Source organism: Daphnia magna, linkage group LG8 (genome assembly GCF_020631705.1).
Source record: "Daphnia magna isolate NIES linkage group LG8, ASM2063170v1.1, whole genome shotgun sequence".
In the NCBI taxonomy this organism is placed as follows: domain Eukaryota; kingdom Metazoa; phylum Arthropoda; class Branchiopoda; order Diplostraca; family Daphniidae; genus Daphnia; species Daphnia magna.
The window spans coordinates 9,920,020-9,940,356 of record NC_059189.1 but is presented as its reverse complement, the minus strand read 5'-3'; the positions used below and the strand labels follow the sequence as shown (position 1 = coordinate 9,940,356).

The following is a 20,337-nucleotide window of genomic DNA, read 5'->3' as shown; positions in this document are numbered from 1 at the left end:
CAAGGTGGCCATTACCCTTTGAATACCGTATCGATTATTCAAGTCATGGAAGTTGGAACCAAACGAAATCAATTTCAGAATAAAACTGTTGCGCATCAAGTTACATTGCTCTAGGTATAAATTCCTTTAAAGAAATGGAAAAACCCGTTCAGTTGATGGCAAAAAAACGTGCAAGGTCAACAGCAATCGATCAAAGTGAGAGGGACGAGGGGAAAAAAAAGGTTCGTGAATCTAAAATTTGGTGGTAAATGCAATAATGTTAGCTACCAAATATTGCATTAAATTGCTATCCACGATGGGAATAGAGCTTACAAGAATGTATCGAGATTAAAACACCAGTTTTCATTTATTTATTTGAAAATCTATGAACCCATTCCACGGCAAACAGGTAGATTTGTCGCTCTCGAAATAAGAGACGACGATAGCAAATGACAATGTTAACTAAGCTTGCTGAACTTATTTACATATATGCAAAATATCAGACCAATGTTTCATTAAACAAGTTTGTTAAATAACCGGGTACACTTCATCCATGCAAGTGCATGTTTATAGCACTCCACTCATCTCACGCCATAATTTTATTTTCGCCGAAATAGGAAGATGGTTTTTAAACAGGTTTCTGATTTTGAAACTGAAGTAATGAGACTGAATTCACCAGTCATCTCCATAACTTGTTGCCGAGGAAAAAAACTTACTGATTTGTAGAGGGTGATGTCCCAAGTCTGCTATTTTTGCCAAATACGCAAAAAATACCTGTTCATTTGCTGTTACAAGTTACAATGCATAGAACGTTTCTTTCCTTCTTCAGCTCGTCCTGAATAAATTACTTACACGTGTCGTATCAAGCACAAAAAGGAGAAAAATGTCATGCCTTTCTTAGGACGCTGTGCGTTTGTATGGTAGCTGAACGCGCTACAGTTGCGAGAGGAAACAATTCTACGAATATAAAATTAAATCGTCAATGTTTCCGATAAAAAAAAATCAGTTTGAAATTACATTTTAACTAAATTTTTAGGTCTGATTTTTTTTTTTGGAATTAAAGATATACCTTTTTGGATTTTCTTGGCTGATGAACTAAATTCGATCGAGGGTGGAAAATACATATCGTTCTTCATTCAAAGCTGGCCTGAAAGTGAATTGCTCGATATACTGGCATAAATTTGTACATTTTTACTTTGTGCTGTACACTAATTTTCATGTCATGTTAAAACTAAAAGTTTCTAGAAATTAAATTGAGCGCCATCCGCCATCCGCGCCCGGCATGCCGTATTTGAGTTTATTGTTATTAAGATTGATAATATGACAACAGTGTGTAGACACATGTTCGTAGTTCGTACTTTTTCTGCATTCCGAAATTTGAGAAGCAAACTTCCTTTTCTTTGTTCTCTAGTTATTTCTAATTATTGCATTAAGAACGAAACATTCCTTAGTACTCTTTACCTTTACATCCTTTCCACGATTTGAAAATTCAAATGTCCGACAGAAGGGGGTATAGCCGTGATGGATCTCGAGACTCGAGACACAGTAGTTCCACAAATTATCCCCAAAATTATCAAAGTTCTCACAGGAGCTCGCATGACTCTAGCCGTAGCAACAGATGGGAAAACAGTTCAAGAGATTACCATCACTCAGAAGAAAATTCTAAGAAAAATGAGCATACCCCTAAAACTGAAAACTCCACTGTCATTCGAGTTTCGTATGATATTGTCAATTGTCTTTCTGCAAGAGGGAATGCCAAAGTTGGTGAACTTCAAGATAAATCTGGGGCCCAAATTAAGGTTAAATCACATGAAAATATTGATTTCACTTCAGGTATTTTATATACTTAAATAGGTTCTTCATGAAGATGACAACTGGGTGGATGTTGGTGTACAGATATCTGGTGAAAAAGAACAAATAAAACTTGCTGAAAAAATGATCAAAGAACTGAATAGTTCAACTTCTAACAGTAACACTAATTCTTCAACACCATACCAAAGCTCTAGCAAAGGTGATGGTACTTCCCTTGATGATTGGACTTTCAATGCTGCCGATTCAGGGATGAAGAAACCTAAATGGGAAAATGAGAGACAGTTAGATTCAGAAAGATGGCAGAAACCATCTTTCGAACCGCCTAGACGGCAAAATCATGTTGAATCAGAGAGTCGGCACCCACAGCCGTCTGCAAATACATTAATTGTAAAAGTGCCTTCTGGATCTGTTGGACGGATCATTGGCCGTGGTGGAGCCAAGATTAATGAACTGCAAGATCAAACTGGAGCAAGAATCAAGGTACAGAGATTGAATACTGAAAATTCCAATAGGGAATCATTAATGATTCACCTTTTAGATTCTCAAGGATGACGATAATGGAACGGAAGCGAGCATTCAAATTACTGGCGACGTTGAGAAGCAAAAAGAAGCCGAACGTTTAATAAAAGAACTTGTATCAACTAGTAGCTTTCCCGGTTCTGGATTTTCCACCAATTCTGCTCAGCCGCATACTGTACCAGACCAATCCGATGTTGCATTTGTGGATTGGGGTGCCGTCATCAGGGATTCAGTACGTTCAGCTTTGAGTATGCTTGAAGAAATGTTAACAGTTATCCACGATATAGAAAGAAGCCTCAATACGACGTTGGGCCAACAGTCCAAAAATTTGCAAAAATTTCTACATAGAGGACCCTGAAGTGGCAGTCATGTCCCGTGAAGAGGTCGAGAAATTTCGGTAATGATAACATTTCTAAGTAATTATACCTGAGGTAAAACTAATTTGTCACTTTTTAGGTTAACTCATAATAACATTACAATCTCCCACTACAAATCAGATGATACTCGGCCGATCCCGAATCCGGTGATGACTTTCGCTCAAGCATTTGCACACTATCCTGAATTATTAGAAGCCGTTCAAAACCAACAGTTTAAAGACCCTTCACCAATTCAGTGCCAAGCTTGGCCGGTTCTTCTTAAAGGTCATGATCTCATTGGCATTGCACAAACTGGTACAGGAAAAACCTTAGCATTTCTTCTTCCGGCCCTGATTCACATTGAAGGGCAACCCGTGACCCGTAGTGAGCGTCAAGGACCAAGTGTTCTCATTATGGCACCGACTCGTGAACTTGCTCAGCAAATCGAGAGGGAAGTAGCAAAATTCCCTTGGAAAGGTATCAAATGGTATGTTTTAGTTTATTTTTTTATGCAAAAATATAAATTAAAATCAAAAGTTATATTCATAAGTTTATTTTCCGCAGTTTATGCGTTTACGGTGGCGGTGACAGACGTCAACAGATCGGCGCCGTGTCTGCGGGTGTTGAGATAGTAGTTGCAACTCCAGGCCGACTCTACGATCTTATGCAAGCTGGTGCTCTCAAAACCAGCTCAGTCTCATATGTCGTGTTGGACGAAGCCGATAGAATGCTTGATTTGGGTTTTGAACCGCAAATCAAAAAGATTCTCATTGACGTCCGACCCGACCGGCAGATCATAATGACTAGGTTAATTTTGATCTCTTTTATTTTGCGATTTCGTATTGTTTAGTAATAGATTTATTCACTTCTACTTTTAGTGCAACCTGGCCCGAAGGCATCCGGCGAATTGCAAATGAATACATGGAGAACCCTCTCCAAGTGTGCGTTGGAACTTTAGACTTGGCTGCATGCCACTCAGTCACCCAGCACGTAGAGATATTGGATGAGGAAGACAAGCGCCAACGGGTAACATACCAATAAAAAGTCTATCAAAGCCCTAGTAAAATCTAAAGATTTTCTCTTCTCCCTTCAAGCTGTTGGATTTTATTCGTCATCTTGACCCTAATGATAAGGCTATTGTCTTTGTGGGTCGTAAGTTGGTCGCAGATCAAGTGGCCAGTGAATTAAGTTTAATTGGCATCAGTTGCCAATGCATCCATGGCGATCGCGAGCAGATAGACAGAGAGCAGGTATCTGAGAGGAAAAATAGTTAAGCTTTTCAGTCCTTTGTGTACAACCACACTTTCTTAGGCGTTAGCTGATCTGCGAAATGGTGACGTGAGATTGCTGATTGCTACAGATGTAGCTTCACGAGGCATTGATATAAAAGACATTACGTGAGTTGATTTCTGTCATGAAGTTTCAAAGAAACCTTTTCGTAAAATTTTCATTTAATTTTTTTCAATCAAGGCATATTCTCAACTATGATTTCCCCCGCCATGCGGAAGAATATGTCCATCGAGTCGGTAGGACAGGCAGAGCAGGAAGAACTGGAATAGCAATTTCTTTCATGACCAGGGAAGATTGGTCTAAGGCTAGCGATCTTATAGATATATTGAAAGAAGCAAATCAAGTACGTAGAACGATTGATTGATTTTCTTTCCATATCTTAGATTTGGTTTTTATAACTACTCATGTTCATATCAGGAAGTACCTCCCGAGCTGATTAGAATGGCAGAAAGGTTCGCTGCGTGGAAAGAAAGAAAAGACGAAGAAAGACAGAGAAATGCTGCCGACATGGGCGGTGGAGGTGGATTTCGTGGTCGAGGAGGTGGAGGAGGTCGTGGAGGTCGTCGTGGCGATCGAGACGGTGGATTTGGTGGTGGATTTGGTTCTAGACGAGGAGGTTTTGGTCGGGATTTCATGTGATAAGAATAGGAGCTATTCTTTTGTTAACATCTTATGTTTATTAAATGTTTGACACAGAAAATTTCAATTCAATATTATTGTTGCAATTTAGCCATTTGCTATTATAGCTGTATCATTACTTGGAGTTTCATCCAATTTTCTCTTTTGTTTTGGCCTTGAAGAAAGGCTTTGGCGTGGTTTTGAGGAACTACTATTTTTCTGTGTTGGAGTTCTTCTTGTTTTCTTCTGTTCAGTTACTGGTTGACTTGGTGCTCCAGAGTTCATCAACATGTCTTCTACTCATGAAAATACATGGGAATCTCAGAATGTCCACAAAACTTATTATGATAGAATGTTTACCACTAATGAAGTTGTTTCCTTGGGTTGCTGTGTATTTTTTCCATAAGAACTTCCTCTCTTCTTGGGCCACTAAGATTTGATGCTGCATTTCTGAGGCTCTGTCACATAGAGCAGCATTTTCCTAAGAAATTACAAAATGGTGTACATTTTCAAGGAAAATCCATTTGTTGTTGAATATACCAGCACAATTTCTTTGACACAGCGTTTAAGGAGCTTATATTTCAATTTATAGTTTGCTTTAGAAGGTTTCTTAACACCAGCCGAATTGGACATTGCCCCGCCACCAGCTTACAAGGCACTTTCAATATGTTGAGTGGCTACGTTCAATAACGACTTCTACACGAAGGAAATTTTACTCCAAGAGAATCAAATAGAATATGGCAAAGTAAACTACTTGCTAAGCACACCGAAAAGATATATTTCAATTTTTGAATCGACTCACAACAACCACAAACGAAAAAACTAGCAGAAGATAAATACGAAAAGACAAAAGTTTTTATGTAACGCCACCTCTAGTGCACATTGAAAACTAAGTAGCCGGGTGACATAGATGGCATATGGCGTTGGCAGCTCAGAACTGTCAAAGTTTATTTAAATTCAACACTAACAAACAGCATGGCTTGTGCACTAATCATACAGTTAAAATGTAACAGATCTCAGGTTTAATTTGTTTTGCCTTCTTGCCCAATTTCAAGAAATGCGTTTACACGTAAAACGAAAAATATCTAAAATCACGCGCCTCGTTTTTCATAGAAGATGCTTGTTATTAGTATTGTTCGTCTCCACTTTTTCCGATGATTTCTGTATTCTACCTCGTACAATGGAATATAATATGCTTGAATATCGATATAGAGACTCGTTTGAATACCTTGGTAAGTCTTTATTTGCATCATAATCAAGATTTTATTGAACCACATCTAAAATGTTTTGTGTTTTAACAGTGTGTGGAATACAATGAGGGAAAGGCCTTTGGCAGATTGTGTGAACCTCTATGCAACAATGGGGAGATCTCTGCTTTGTCCTGTGAACCCATGCACAAAGGAAAATTTGCTGTTTTCACTGCCCTATGGAATAACTCACTCATTGTAATCAAGTCTCACAGAGTAAAATCTGAGTACATTCCCCTGCAATGGATAGCTTCAAATTCCAGTGAAGTATTTCCTAACTATCAGGAGCTTGTTGAAATGGTTACTCAATCAATGCTGGCCAACTTTGGAGTGCAGAAGGAAAATCTTATGAACCATCTTTATCCTTTTCTTGTTGACTACCATAATGATGTCAGTAGAGAACTTATGATCAACTTGTGGCAGCTATCACAAGACAATGAATATGTCACTCTTATGATTAATCAACATTCGCATTTATTCCCGAAAATTCTTTCAAGCTGTGGTACTTTTTATGCGGTTGAATACGCCAAACCGATTTCTAGGTTAAATATTTATTCAGACCGGCTAGAAGATTTTGTTTCCAGAGTTCGACAAGCGAAATTGATGCTTGAGCTCCTTGAAGAACTCCAGACGTCTTTTGTCGATCCCATTCACATCTGTGACGTAAAGTTAGAACACTTTGGTCTCCTCAATGGACGCCAGGTGCTTTTAGATGCCGATACTGTCTTTCCTAAGGCGGTAGTAGATCGGTCCATAGCGGATGGTCGTGAATGTTGGAAACATTCCGACTGTGATCTTTTTGACTGCCGCTCGCTGTGTAACAAAGTTTTAAACGTTTGCGATACCCCTACTGTCAATAACAATTTGCAAACAGTTTGTCAGAAAGTCTTTCTAGATTCCGGTCTGCTTATCTCCCGTCATCTCCCACCAGCCACGAGTCGGCTACTGAGAGATTGTGCTAATCCCAATTTTTCTCAGGGAAGGCAAATCGCTCCCGTCCAATTCCATTACCAGCTAGCAAATTTTTTAAACGAGTTCCTTAATGTGGTCTCTTCCCCAAAATCCAGATAAATAGATCCATCATTTAGTCACTGTCTATAATTGTAAAGCTATTTTAATGTGTTGTTTATTTACATTCTTATTTAAACCAACGAATAGCGCAATACAAGTAATACGTCTATGATCCGTTTTGGCCTCTGTTGCTCTGTATCTTAAATAAGTAATTTATGCGAATAATTAAGCGAACAGGCGGCAAAGCTTGTAGATCGTATTCGCTCTTTGTTCGCTCGAGCAATGAAAACAGAAAATAATAATAATAATAATAGGCGTGTGTATATAATAATATATAATAAGTAGGCGAAAATGTTATTGTTATTTATCTCCGCAATTTTGACGAATGGTTTCCATGACAACGTACCACGAGATAAGCAGACTAATACAGTAAGATTTGAAAATAATGTTTTGATTGAAAAATGACGGAGACGGATACCAAATCTGATACAGACAACCGAAAGCGTAAATTAGCTCTTGCTCTTGCAATTTTGGAATCCTCGGAATCAAATGACTCCACCGACGATGAAATTTTACAGATGCTTATCAAAGAAAGAGTGCTTCGCCCCAAACACAAGAAACGACAAAGTTTAATGGAATCGTACGCCGAAGAAGACGTACTTTTAGATAGGTTATCCATTTTCGTTCACATTTTTTTCACTACAAATCTTTCCCTAGTTTCGAAGGGAATTTCGCATGAAACGAGAAACCTGTTCTAAAATTATTAATGACTTTGAGAAATCACCCTTTTATCCCAAGAACGATTCACATGGTGGAACACCAAAGTCTTCTGCAGAAAATCATGTTTTATCATTTTTTGAAGTATAATCCCTAGTTAAATTTGACAATGATGATTTGGCAATGCTATGAACATATTACTTTATAGGTTTGCTGGAAGCAAAACATGTATAAGTGAGGTTGCTAGTCAGTTTTGCATTGGAGAATCAACTTTTCATCGGCAGTGTGGGCGTGTAATGCATCATCTCAATGACATTGCTCCTAGCATTATTAGATTTCCTAAAGATAATGAGGAAAAGAAAGCAAAAGCACACATCATTTTGAACAAGTAATTTTTCATGTTTTTTCTGTCATTGTTTTTGTAAACATGTAACCTATAACATTGTTCCTCTGTTCAGATTTCTGGTTTTCCTGGAGTATTGGGTTGCATCGGAAGCACCTATATTCCTATTCGGGCACCAGCGAATAAAAATAAATCTAGCTATGTTAATCACCAGCAACAAATTTCTATAACATTGCAAGGCATCTGCGACGCAAACGGAGTATTTCTGGATGTTTTCACTGGACCACCAAGCAAAATTCATGATGCACGTGTCTATAAGCTTTCGTTTGTCTACCAAAGACTGCCTGAACTTTGTTCGGATGATCTTCATCTGATTGGCGATGAAACCTACCCGTTATCTGATCATATGTTGGTACCTTACATGGGGCAAAACGACCAAACAAGCATAAACTATAACAGCGCTTTGCAACTATCTCTACAACCGGTAGAAAAATCTTTCCGTCTTTTAAAGCAACGTTTCAAGCAACCAATGAGTCGTCTTGATTTTCACCAAGTTGACACAACCACTAAATTTACGATCGCTTGTTGCGTCTTGCATAACCTTTGCATCCTCGATAATGACTTTTTATTAGAAGACGTCGATGTCCAGACTTGTCAGTACGATGGTAACGCAACAAATCATTTCTTTGATAATCTATGTTTCGAAGCATCCGAGCCTTTTGAACTAACCTCAGAAGAGTTGCAAAGCAAACAAATGGGTGAAATAAAACGAGATCGGATTTCTGCAGGAGTTGTGGGTTAAATATGGAAAAAGCTGACCCGTAATAAGTACTAAAATATAAATAGTGTTGCGCTGCTTCTCTATGACATTTTTATGTTGCGGAGAAAACCGTAGAAAAGCACATTGGAAAACGTGTGGGAGTCTGGGAGATTAGTGCTTGTTTCTTTAAAAATAGATACTTTTAGTACAACTGTGTTCCTCCTATGGTTGTATCTAGTATTTCTTCGCACCTTGCCTTATTAAAAACTTGAATATGAAATAAATCTCAAATGAAATACAAATTCTCTTCATTAAAAAGCGTACGTGTGATGTGTGAGGCTGTGTGGTAGAGGATCGGCCCCGGAGCTAATCGGGGCGCTTTTTTGCCAATCGGGGTTCGCATTTTGTGGCATCGGGCGGGACTTTCGGGGTTCGAGGTGAGATTTTTCTCCCCGAACCAAATCGTGGTGCGTAATCAGGGATTCAATTTCGACCCCGATAGTAACTAATCGATTTCTGACCAAAACGGTCGTTTTATTCAATTGCCACGATCATTCCCTGATTATAATTCATTCTACCCGCCTACCCTGATTTTTACCCGTAACAGCCGCCATCTTTCAAAATGCCGTTGGGGCAATCGGGGTAATTTATGATTTTTGCCCAGCCCTGGCTTTGTTGATGAAGTGGGCAGGGGCCCCCCGATTGTGCCCCGAATAACTTTTTTGGGATCATAGATAGATAGATAGTCATAGATTAGATAAATCTATTCTGGGAACGAGTGGTATAGAACTTCGACTGTTGAATGACATTCAAATTCAACATCAACATTAACAATAAAAATAATTTTTTTAATTTTCCAGGAAAACCATTTCCAATATACAGCCATCCGGCAACGTAGATTTGCGTACCAGCTGATTGTTTGGTTTCCTGAATTGATTGTTTAGTTGACTGATAGCAAATAATTTCTGGAAATATAATCATCTTTTCATCGTTATATCTCTATAGTTGTTAATCCAACAAAAATTACAGATATTGTATTTATTTAATAGAATCTAGCGGTAACATAAGATGTGAAGAAAAATGCTTAGAACAGAAGAAAAAACGAGTGAACATCCCTTCGTTTTGAAAATTGTAGGAAACAATCAGTGTTAACTAGTTATGCACAATTCGGAATAAGGTATGTAATGCGTAATGATTATAGCAAATGCTGTTGTGTTATTATTAAAAAAACTTCAAGTGGCATATTTTTAGTATCTTTTTAAGAACTAAGAAACTTGTCTATATTTTAGCAATTTTTTCTAGGGAATAAAATGAAAAAATGTTGTATTTCCTCCTGTCCTAAGCCTGAAAATTTGGTTTGTTTTGACATACCAAAAGATCTTGAGAGAAGAAAGGAGTGGATGATCAACATCAACAGAGATCCAAATGTTCTTTCAGTAACAAATGATGATGCTGCTGCTGCAGTCTGTTCACTTCATTTTAAACAGAGTGATTACATATATCTTTTGCATGGTGATCAAACTACTAAAAGAAAAATCTCTGAGCACTCTGTACCATCTGTTTTTCCATGGACACAGGACTGGTATAGCAATTATACTGCAGAGATGGAAATTGCACAACTGAATGAAAGATCCTCACATTCAACTGATTCTCAAACTTCAATTCCAAACATGGGGCTCCCAGAGGGGAGGCAGTTCAGCTGGGGAATGTTGAATCACTTGGCATTAACACTTATGTCGCTGTTGTTGAAAATGCATGTCCTGATTCTTCTGCCAATGATTCAAATAGGTGGGTTGCATTAACAGAAAATATTTATTGTATTCCCAATATAACATGAACTTTGATAGCAGATTAAGTACAGAAAATAGGAAAAACTTGTTAGTGAAGTCCATACAGTCAAAGTCTACTCATCAAGGGATACAACTTTCAACATCCACGTCTAATTCGACTTCTCGTGTTGAGACCTCCGAAGACGAAGACATCAATTGTTTTAATATACTGTCCCAGATCCATTACAGTTGTACAGGCTGTGAATTCAAGAGCAAAGACATTATCTCTCTAAAGGAACATCGGATGAAACATCATCCCGAAGTACAGCTGGAATCCCCTAACGTAAACCGGACGGAGAGGAAGTGTCATGAAACGAGAAATTCCGAAACTCCCATTCGGCAATGTCATACCCAAGAAGAAAACAAATACTCATCTCAATTACCCGTACAAGCCTTTCAATGTGACGAAAAAGGAAAAAAAAGCGCAAGTCTTCCTGCGTAAAAGGTCCGCGAGAGTCCAAAGATAATCATCTTGGTCAACAAAAGCACGGAAAGGAAACTGATTTCGGGATTGAGGTTTCGGTTGTAAACCATTCACAAACAAGTAGTAAGAATATGGATCCGTCTTCAGCCTTATTTTCCAAGAAGGATAGTTCACAGCCTTCAAAAAGGCACGTAAGAAACTGTTATCCTTGTACACAGTGTTCATTTCGAACACCGAATGCCAGAAAATTGAAAGCGCATGTGAAACAATATCATCGCGTAACAGCCAATACTTCAAAAGAACAACAATCGAGACTAGCACTTCCAAAAGAAAACGAAATGCAGACGTCTTGCAGGGCATTCCCTGGCGTTAGCCAGTCCGATTTGAAAAAACGCCGAATTAAAGGCCAAATCTATTATTTGTGCCCTGCCCCAAATTGCTCCTACCGAGCGAAGGATTCACGTCGTATTTTCCATCATTGTCAAACGAAACATGATCTCACAATCGACCAAAATTACCCTTGTTCAAATTCTTATTTGAAAAAGACCATTTCATCATCATTGGCCAGTAGTGATCAAGAGCCATACGGAACGAGTAAAACATCTGATAAGACTGGGCCTGGCCGATACTTCTGTGAGTCATGTAACTATTCTGTCAATAAAAAATCTCGTCTAAAGAACCATAGACGTAGGCATACGGAAAATTCTGGGTATCGCTGTAGCATATGCTCGTACTCAGTTCCAATGAAACGCCAACTTACCTATCACGTAACCAATCACCATTCAGAGGGCTTTTCTTGTAACCTTTGCAATTACAAAGCAAAAACCTTGACTGAAAAGAATAACCATCACGCAAGTGCCCACAAGGCGGCGACTGCTGGGAAAACTTCATCCCATTCATCAGAGCAGCTATCTAATTCAGACTGTGATTTGCAACATGTCTGCTCCCAGTGTTCTTTCAAAACTTCTTCTCGGGAACGATTTGACATGCATGAGGTATTTCGTTTTTTATCTCGCATTTATACTTAACATAAAAACGTGGGGAAAATTGTCGTAGAAAACGCACGTGCCCGATTCTGTGGGTTCATCCACGGAGGAATTGGACATTGAGGACACTCAAAAGAAAACAACCAGAAAGGTATGATAACGTTTTTCCTATACAATGAAAGTCATAGATAGTTGTTTCATTTGCGTTCGTAGATGAAAAGGAAACGTGAAGATTCCAGCAGCAGCATTCGGACTGTCAAACTTATCGAACGCCTCGTTTACCAATGTCCTCACTGTAGTTTTTGGGCTCGAGCTGTGTCCAGTTTCCACCAACATCTTATGGCGCACGAAAAAAAACTACATTCAAATGTTCCCATTGCGATTTCAGCTCTCGTTATCGCACTGCCATAACCAAACACATTAAGGAAAGCCCGAAGGAAACTCACAGATCAGCTTGCTGGAATATGACCAAACCTGTTCCAGAAAACCAGTACCCCGAATATCTCAAAACGTCCCTTATTCCAGAATTAGAATATTCAGGAACACGGAAGATCACTAATTTAGTTTCTGATGAAGAATTGAAAAGAGAAGCTCTTTCGGATTCTAGTGACAGTAGCTGGAAGCTTTCTGGTGAATCTTCTCTAGCAAACAATACGGATGATGGATCGCGGGACTGGGTTCCCTCTTCAAGTTTGTCATCAGCTCAGATGAGGGACGACTCTTCCTCATCTCTCAGTTTCGAAATCACTTCAGATTCATCATCGGAATATGACCGTAAACCTTCGTCATCCAGCTCCGCGTCATCGGATTCAAGATCGGAAGCCGAGAACCAATCCTCTGTAAAAACTCACCCTACGACTGATATGTCGTCCTCATCGCTCACGAGTAAATTTTTTTACTTGTTTATTCATTAGTTTTTTTATCCCTTCCTCTTTCTAATAAATTTTACTGCTTACGACGTTGTAGACGGAATAGTCCTCCGGAGCTCGAGCAGCACGAGACGTCATCGCCGAAAAAGGTTGCGAATTCATTCAGACGAGGAAATTGAACAGCAAAGTCCCTTGAAACCTGCCACGGTGCCTGCGAGCAACGGTAATAGCAGTAGATCAAAGAAATATGATAATTAAATCCCTCATTATTTACGCACTTTTACGATAGATGCAGGAGACGAAGAAATTAAACTAAGCGTGCTTGATGTACAACAAGAGACCAACATACAGCCGCAAATCCTAGCCACTTTTCCGCAGGGCCGTTTTCCTGTCTTGGATGATGCTTTAGCAGAACGTCAGGCAATGGAACAAAAGGTTAAGGAAGCACAAGACAGAATCAACGAAATGCGGACAGAACAGCTTAAGATGGTAGAGACCGATAGTGCCAGTGAAACAGAATTATTGAAACTAAAAGAGAGAAAACGTTGCCGAGCAACGGTTAATGAAACTCTGCGGTCAAAAGATTGAAGCTGAACTCCAACTTCGAACCGAACAGTGTCAAGAGCTCAAGTTCAGTCTTGCAATGTACGAACCGGGACAAGAATCGGAATTCAACAAGAGTGTCTTAGTAGAAAGTCAAAAACTTGTGTCAAAAACTGTCGTCGAATTAGAAGCTAAACTTACCGAAATTAAAAAGCCATTGCAGATCTACGAGAAGAAATTGAAATTCTTGATTGCCAAATGAAGGAGAGCGAAGAGTCACATGCAGGAGCTGCCCAGCTCCTTGAAATCTTTGAAAGTGAAATGTCTGAAAAGGAAACCGAATTGGTTCGTTTGCAAGAAGACTTGGCCAAATCTGTTTCTAATATTAGGCAATTGGTGGCCGAGGAACGAAAGCTGATCGGGACTCGTACCACAATGTAAAGAAGAACTGAAGAGGTTATACATGAAAGGCTTATCGAAAATCCGCGAAAAAGAGCGGGATTTGCTCAATGCTTTAGACGGTTACGTTTCGGATAAAAGTGTTTCTCCCAACGTGAGCGAAACAATTTAATTAAATGACGCTATCATTTATTGAAAAGTTGTCTCGATTTAAAAATGATTCCCTAATTTCAAAAAAAAAATGATTATAAATAGAGATAAGCTTAATTTGCAAAGATTATCTAACATAAACATCATTGTTGTTTTTTTTTCTTTTCACGTTTGATTGATTCATTGTGCTTCTGGATACCGTATGTGACAAAGATACAACATTCTTCTTTTTCTTGTCTTTGTCCTCAAGTGTATTTGAATTTGCGACCAAACTTCAATCCATAGATTTTTATTTGCACCGGATGAAATAAACTGATCAACAACTGCGCATCCTTATAGGATTTGACGTTTTGACGGTTGGCAGTCGTTTCATTTCGAAAAGTCTTGGGGTATTTAGCTGAAGCTGATAATAATAATAGGCGTTTGCCCTTGGGCTATTGCTCTCTGGTTTCTGTTTTTTATTGTTTTTGACTTTTTGTTCCTTTTGGCCTTTTTTGGCGCCCGCGTTTTGGCCGCTTTCAGATCATATTTCAGAAAAAGAAAAACTGGCATCGTCTTTCAGCTTCCCGCCTAAGGGTTTGTTTTGGTAGTCGATCCCACGAGACAAATCCAGCTATTGTGAGTGTTAGGTGGTGGGAACGAGGTAACGTCTATGAACCGTAAGTTTCTCACTGTGAGTTCAAACTGTTTTTTTTGTCGTCCATGATTTATTTCTTTTGCAGTTGTTTAATAATTGAAGCATGTAAGGTGTTTTAGAATTGTTTTAGTTTTATGATAAAAATTGACAAGATAGTCAATCGAAATATTGTCTCGACAAAACAGTTTTTATGCAACATAAAATGTTTTGTTCGATGTTTATTGTCCGTCATCGGTAAAGACACTGAAAAAAGGGCCAATATTTCGACCATCCATCTATCTGTTTAGTTTCTGCACCTACTCCCTGGCAAAGAAATTTATAAAATAATTTAATCTTGTTACCAGTTTGTGGAAAACAAAAACTGATGTTGAAATAATAATTATTCTCAGATGTATTAAAATTGGACCAAGAAAAACTTTGCCAAGAAGCCTCTTATTGATTGACATTCTAAAATATGTCAGAAGTTGCCCCATCTCATCTGCCAAAAAACACGATAAAGTGAGAAATGCTATAACAGCAAAAAATCGAGAGAAAAGAATGAGGAATTTAAATATCACATATGCTAAATGGTAAGCGAAGGGTGAGATCAACTTCCACACTTTTTCTAGTTCTTTTGTCATCAGTTAAGTAATTTTTTTGTAGAGGACTGTCAACAACAATTCTAGATGCAGTTCAGGTTCAGCTGCTAATGTGTCCCTGGAAGAGGGGCTGTCATCCCCCATAGTTGAAAGGACAGTGTACCACTGCCCCTACTGCTCTTTTTGGCATCAGACACTTGATGGCTTTCATGGCCATTTAACTAAGAATCACCAACAAGGGGATCAAACGTACCAATGCACGTACTGCCACTTAACCGCGGATTCTCGCCGCGATATTTGGAATCATATACATCGGCTTTCGCAGAAAGATAGCGTCCACAAAAGAGCTACATGTCTCGTGCGCTCGAAAAATCTTATCGAACGCTACGCTGTTTATCTGAAAACAGTGCAGGTGCCAGCATCTGCCAAATGTGGTCAACTGTCCCAAAATTCCATCAGTGTCAATGACTCTTTCCTCGCGAACCAATCAAAAATATTGAATTGACTCCCGGATTCTGAAAATTCTCCATCATTTGAAACCGACGAAGACCTCCTCACTTTTGACGGAAGTCCAATCTCAATGTTCACCGACGTTACTGTACCGTTAGTTGACTGCGTTAAAAATAATTCGTCATTTGGACTTCAGCTTGACAAGGGTAATAATAGATTTAAAGTTTATTCATTGTGCTGCTAAATAGTATTTATAATTATCCTTTTCTTTTGATTTCAGTTCAACTCATGGCAAATGAAGATTCTATTGGATCTATTCCTAAGAAAAGGCGAATCGACGAAAATCTGAAGAATGACTTACGAATCTTGAACAAATCTGAAATTAATAGTACCTCAAATACTCTTTCAGGAATCCGTCGTATCTCAAAACAAGCGGATAGCGAGTCAGAGAAAGATACGTTACAATCTCATGACAATTTCCTAAACCGTTCTAAACAACGTCACCGACAATCCAATGAAAATATGTTCCAAACCAATGGCTCCTGTGGCAGCAGCGAAAGCGATCTGGTCAATGACGATTCAGATTTAGACACGCGTGCACCGTCATCCTCATCATCTTCGGAATATTCAGATTGGTCAAACGAAACAGAAGTGAACTTGGAACCACCACGATTTACTAGAGCAAGCATATCTAAACCAAGACTTCGCAGGAACTCAGATAAGAAGCCCATTCGAGCGTGTGATGTATTGTTTTCTCTCACTCCACGCAGACTGCCTTTTTATCCTCAAATAGGCGATGAAGTCGTGTATTTTAGACAAGGTCTGCTCTTGCTCGTGGTATTGAAATATGAAATTTTTTAATTTTTTTTTCTTCTATTCTAGGTCATGAACTCTATTTGGACATCGTCAAACAAAAGAAACTTTACAAATTCAATCCTCGCTCTCTTCCTTGGTACAGCGAGACCATAGGTGAACAAGAATTCGTTAAAATTATTGGTATTAAGTATGAGATCAAACCTCAAATGACGTATTTTTTGAAGGTAATTCTTGCTCTCTAAATTATTTAGTTTTTATTGAAAATAAAAGAGGCTTTATTATTTTTCTTTATTGGCAGCTTGGTTGCATGGATCCAGCTACAAGAACGTTAACAGGGAAATCCTTCATCGTGAAATATCACGATATTGAAGAAGTGTTGGATTTTTTTGTACTTCAACAGGATTATGATTTGGCTATCCAGCGTACTTGGCAACCGGGCGACTGCTTTAGAAGTGTCGTAAGGAATGTCCATGGTATCCAAGTTTGGTGGGAAGGATTAATCGAGGAACGCGAACCTCTAAGTAACCAATATCCCGATTCCCCGTTCCTTTGTTACCGCATCAGGTCCGTTCGTCAAATAATGAAATGGAAAGCAATGAGCTTTAACCCTCTTAATTTTTCAGGTGGAAAAATAATAAACTTGACCGCGCTAGTCCATGGGACTTGGAAAAACCCTGATCCAAATAGAAGACCTACTAACCATGAGGCAGGTGTTGGAACGCTACCACCAAGAGCAAAGAGATATCCAACTTATTGTACAAACCGTTGGCGGAAGAATGGTCCCCAATAGGGGATAGAGACACAGAGTGTGACCGAATTTCTGCGGGTTTCAACAAGGTCATGGATATGTACGTGGCGAAACATTTTTTGGTGCCCGTGAATCTCGAACTGTACCCTACCTACGCTTCCGTTGTCAAGTATCCAATGGATCTGTCTACAATCAAAGCAAGACTGGAAAGCCGTTTCTATCGACGAGTGTCTGCGGTTCAGTATGATGTACGCCGTATATACATCAACGCATTTAAATTCAATCTACCAACGTCCGACATTGTTCGAAATTCATCAGTCGTTTCGGATTTGTGTCTTGAGATTATCCGAAACAAGGATTCTAATGACGTCAAAGCCCTGTACCAACAGGTTTTGGAAAAATACAGAATCCGAGATGAAAAAGAAGAAAAAGCTGCAGAGCAAATCAGAAACGCTGAAAAGGATAAAACGTTGGACGATCCAAAACCAAAAGTAAATTTGAAATTGCGTTATCGATAAAGGAATTGTATATTCACTACCATTCTAATTTCAACAGAAAAGTAAACGTACTACTTTAGCCACGACTTCTGATCCATGCTGGAAACAGCAGTGTAAGGGTCTATTGGAAATCTTGAAACAGTCCGAAGATGCAGTTCTGTTCAGCGAGCTAGCCAAAGTTCAAGACGAACCAGATTATCTTCAGGTGATGGACTACCCGATGGATTTGGAGACAGTGCACGAAGAACTTAGGCTTAACAGCTACGCAACGCCGATAGATTTCGCAAGAGATATCCGTGTTATTTTTGAAAATTCCAAAAGCTATTTTACCAATAAAAAATCGCGCAACTGGTGCATGACCGCTCGATTGTCGGCCGTGTTTGAAGAACACATTAGCAAAATTCTTACTTCCTTTAAGCAGCCGGGCGAGTCACCTAGTAAGTCTATAAACCATGTAATACATTTTTTCTTCAATAATGTTACTTTTCTTCTGCAGACCAATCCGTGGGCTCGAAATCAAAAGAAGACAACTCGAAAGAGCATAAATCATTTACACCAATGGCTTCAACCAATGAAACTGTTCAAGAAGTTGGAGATACTATAGAAAACAACAATATTATATCTCGTCACACCAATAAAGAACAGGTAATTTAATTGTCCTTCGTTATACGATTAGTGCAACTGGTAAGATTTGAAATCACGTCGTTCTATGTTAGGCTGTCGTCGAGGCGAGCTCTTCTACTCAGCTGGCAGATGCAGATGAACAAATATCCGTCTGCATTGCGTCAGTCATTAACGGCGCAGATGGCGTCAGCAGCGAACGCAATACAGAAATTCCTGACACGAGTTTTGAAAGAGGGTAAGCTCGTAGACAAAAGAAAACATTGTTGAGTGAGAAAGAACAGTCGGATATCGATATTGAAAATGGATACCGTGAACTGGAGACAATCAAAGCTGATATCCAAAAGGATATCCAACTATTGTCGGAAGAACAGCAACAAATCAATGCACTTTATTCCACTTTGTTGGAACACGGCGATGATAGAGACGAGTCGGATGCCAAAACCTCCAAAGTAAAGTATCCAAGTTGACTTCTTTTGTTAGCGCTCAAAAAAAAAAGATCAATGGCCAGCTGGTACATTGTACAAAGCAAAAGTTAACTCAAGAACTTTCATGGAGAGAACACCAAGCAACTGCGTTGAAACTCGAACTTAGATTGAATTTGCTGGATCCATGTGAAAATGCGCTAGAATTCAGAACAGTTGAAAAATGCTAGCCGAGAAAAGAAATCACGAAATCCAATCAGAAGGCGAATTAAATTTGACCAAAGGCGAGATCGTGGCATAAAAGGAGCAAAAAGATATGGATCGCCAAATATCGGATTTGAAAGCCATGCACGACAAAATGACTGAAATGGAAACTAGGAAGACGGCGATACATTCAAATAACTAAACAAAAAATCAAAGAAAATGATCTGATAGAAGACCTTACTAAACGCATAACCGCAATGGAAGACGGCTGAAATGAAGTTGATTCAGATCCCTTTATGAAGAAAGCCATTGGCGACATAGAAGAAATTGCGAAAAGAAAAATTCAATAAATTGAATCAGCTTGTAGAGGGTCCCTCAAACGATAGACCATAGACGAATTGCTTCGTCATAAGTGTTTTACTAATCCTACGTGAGTCAGTTCATGTTCTAATTTCAATCGATGACAGTTTTGCTCTCTTCTACTTAAAAAATATCAATTTAATGTTCACTTTCCGAAGAAGTTTTCATTTTTCTGCTAATTGAAGTATTTGATTAACGGAACTAATATGCATGTTTCTCTTCTGTTTGATAAGTTGTGTAACCAAACTGATTCCAAACATGAAATCCATGTATTGATACATGCAACTAATATGCATGAAATTATTTTAAAAATGTAGAAAATTTGCGATATTTCTTGCACTACTAAAGATACAGAATATAAACAGGAAGAAAACATACTATGACTACTTGATTCTTATTGTACCCGTCCCTGCAGGGAAAGTTTCAAGAGGTTTTTTCTTTTCTAATTTTAGAGATCAAGATCGAAAATCATCTCGTTGTTGGAAGATTCACTATTCGCGCGTCGGCGATTAGTTTCCCACGATTTTTCTTCTTGTTCCTTTTATAAGCAGGATTAGAACCTTGCTGTTGCACCATACCCGGATCAGGATCATCGTTCAATGCCACTGTCGGATAAAGTGGCGGCTTCCATTGCGTTGCTTATCTCAGCATCATCATCACATGGAATTGCGTGATCTGACTCGTTACTAGAGCTCAATGGAGGATGTTCAGCATTATTGCTGTGCTTTTTTAGCTTTGTTGCGAGCCTTGCGCTGATTTTTCTTGCGCTGGCCAAGAATACTGGAAGTTGATCTAAAATTCATTTAAAGGTATTCACATTTACACGGTTTATTTCTCAGTCACTATAGAGATATGCTGCTTGTTCTACATACCTGAAGAGTTGCTTATGAACCACATTGCTGAACCTAACAGTTTTCCTTCACTTCTGACTCTCACCTCTCTTTCCCCTCATCCAGCTCCTCTTCTTCACAATATCATAAGTGCTGAGTTAGATTCACCATTTGGAGGAACCACTGGATTGTTTGAAGTGAAAAGTTTCCACGAATTCTTCTAATTGATATATTTCTTTCCCAACATTATAATTATTACCTCAATTCAGCACATGACTCAGATAGAAGACGGCTGTGGTGAACACAAATTGTTCATAAC

The 20,337-nt window shown here is 38.9% G+C and overlaps 6 protein-coding genes, 2 long non-coding RNA genes and 1 pseudogene across 10 annotated transcripts; 8 read left to right on the top strand and 1 right to left on the bottom strand.

Annotated features, from left to right (window-relative positions):
• The first annotated feature begins 1,324 nt into the window (after positions 1–1,324).
• On the top strand, positions 1,325–4,901 carry LOC123475461 (probable ATP-dependent RNA helicase DDX43). The gene is made up of 11 exons (XM_045178151.1): positions 1,325–1,778; positions 1,834–2,271; positions 2,330–2,542; positions 2,598–2,707; positions 2,767–3,153; positions 3,231–3,473; positions 3,545–3,692; positions 3,761–3,916; positions 3,978–4,063; positions 4,137–4,299; positions 4,374–4,901. The coding sequence occupies exons 1-11, from the start codon at positions 1,473–1,475 to the stop codon at positions 4,593–4,595; spliced, it is 2,472 nt and encodes an 823-aa protein (XP_045034086.1). The 5' UTR covers positions 1,325–1,472; the 3' UTR covers positions 4,596–4,901.
• Positions 4,611–5,470, bottom strand: LOC123475474 (transforming growth factor beta regulator 1-like). Of its 2 annotated transcripts, XM_045178170.1 has the most exons (4): positions 5,329–5,470; positions 5,115–5,270; positions 4,935–5,055; positions 4,611–4,870 (listed from the first exon to the last, which is right to left on the bottom strand). In XM_045178170.1, the coding sequence occupies exons 2-4, from the start codon at positions 5,205–5,207 to the stop codon at positions 4,683–4,685; spliced, it is 402 nt and encodes a 133-aa protein (XP_045034105.1). In that variant the 5' UTR covers positions 5,208–5,270; positions 5,329–5,470; the 3' UTR covers positions 4,611–4,682. The 2 variants fall into 2 exon arrangements, with proteins under 2 accessions (XP_045034105.1, XP_045034104.1); XM_045178169.1 differs by having other exon boundaries at positions 5,115–5,429.
• On the top strand, positions 5,471–7,004 carry LOC123475465 (divergent protein kinase domain 1C-like). The gene is given in 3 exon segments (XM_045178158.1): positions 5,471–5,727; positions 5,729–5,806; positions 5,876–7,004. Coding segments are annotated over 3 exon segments (1,191 nt in total). The 5' UTR covers positions 5,471–5,631; the 3' UTR covers positions 6,893–7,004.
• Positions 7,005–7,737: 733 nt separating this feature from the next.
• On the top strand, positions 7,738–8,694 carry LOC123475576 (putative nuclease HARBI1). The gene is made up of 3 exons (XM_045178449.1): positions 7,738–7,795; positions 7,909–7,937; positions 8,008–8,694. The coding sequence occupies exons 1-3, from the start codon at positions 7,738–7,740 to the stop codon at positions 8,692–8,694; spliced, it is 774 nt and encodes a 257-aa protein (XP_045034384.1).
• Positions 8,695–9,550: 856 nt separating this feature from the next.
• Positions 9,551–10,645, top strand: LOC123475478. Of its 2 annotated transcripts, none has more exons than XR_006650584.1 (4): positions 9,551–9,829; positions 9,955–10,140; positions 10,230–10,440; positions 10,503–10,645. It is a non-coding gene; the product is annotated as an uncharacterized LOC123475478 (long non-coding RNA). The 2 variants fall into 2 exon arrangements; XR_006650583.1 differs by having other exon boundaries at positions 9,955–10,164.
• A 257-nt stretch (positions 10,646–10,902) lies between these two features.
• LOC123475466 (zinc finger protein 142-like) lies at positions 10,903–12,454 on the top strand. The gene is made up of 3 exons (XM_045178159.1): positions 10,903–11,900; positions 11,962–12,042; positions 12,105–12,454. The coding sequence occupies exons 1-3, from the start codon at positions 11,037–11,039 to the stop codon at positions 12,300–12,302; spliced, it is 1,143 nt and encodes a 380-aa protein (XP_045034094.1). The 5' UTR covers positions 10,903–11,036; the 3' UTR covers positions 12,303–12,454.
• Positions 12,455–12,724: 270 nt separating this feature from the next.
• LOC123475468 lies at positions 12,725–14,180 on the top strand (annotated as a pseudogene).
• A 243-nt stretch (positions 14,181–14,423) lies between these two features.
• LOC123475485 lies at positions 14,424–15,554 on the top strand. Its single transcript, XR_006650598.1, has 3 exons — positions 14,424–14,511; positions 14,879–15,069; positions 15,132–15,554. It is a non-coding gene; the product is annotated as an uncharacterized LOC123475485 (long non-coding RNA).
• A 7-nt stretch (positions 15,555–15,561) lies between these two features.
• On the top strand, positions 15,562–18,441 carry LOC123475575 (PH-interacting protein-like). Its single transcript, XM_045178448.1, is given in 8 exon segments — positions 15,562–15,723; positions 15,798–16,337; positions 16,400–16,557; positions 16,632–16,897; positions 16,957–17,572; positions 17,637–18,015; positions 18,075–18,223; positions 18,295–18,441. Coding segments are annotated over 8 exon segments (2,331 nt in total). The 5' UTR covers positions 15,562–15,647.
• The last annotated feature ends 1,896 nt before the right edge of the window (positions 18,442–20,337 follow it).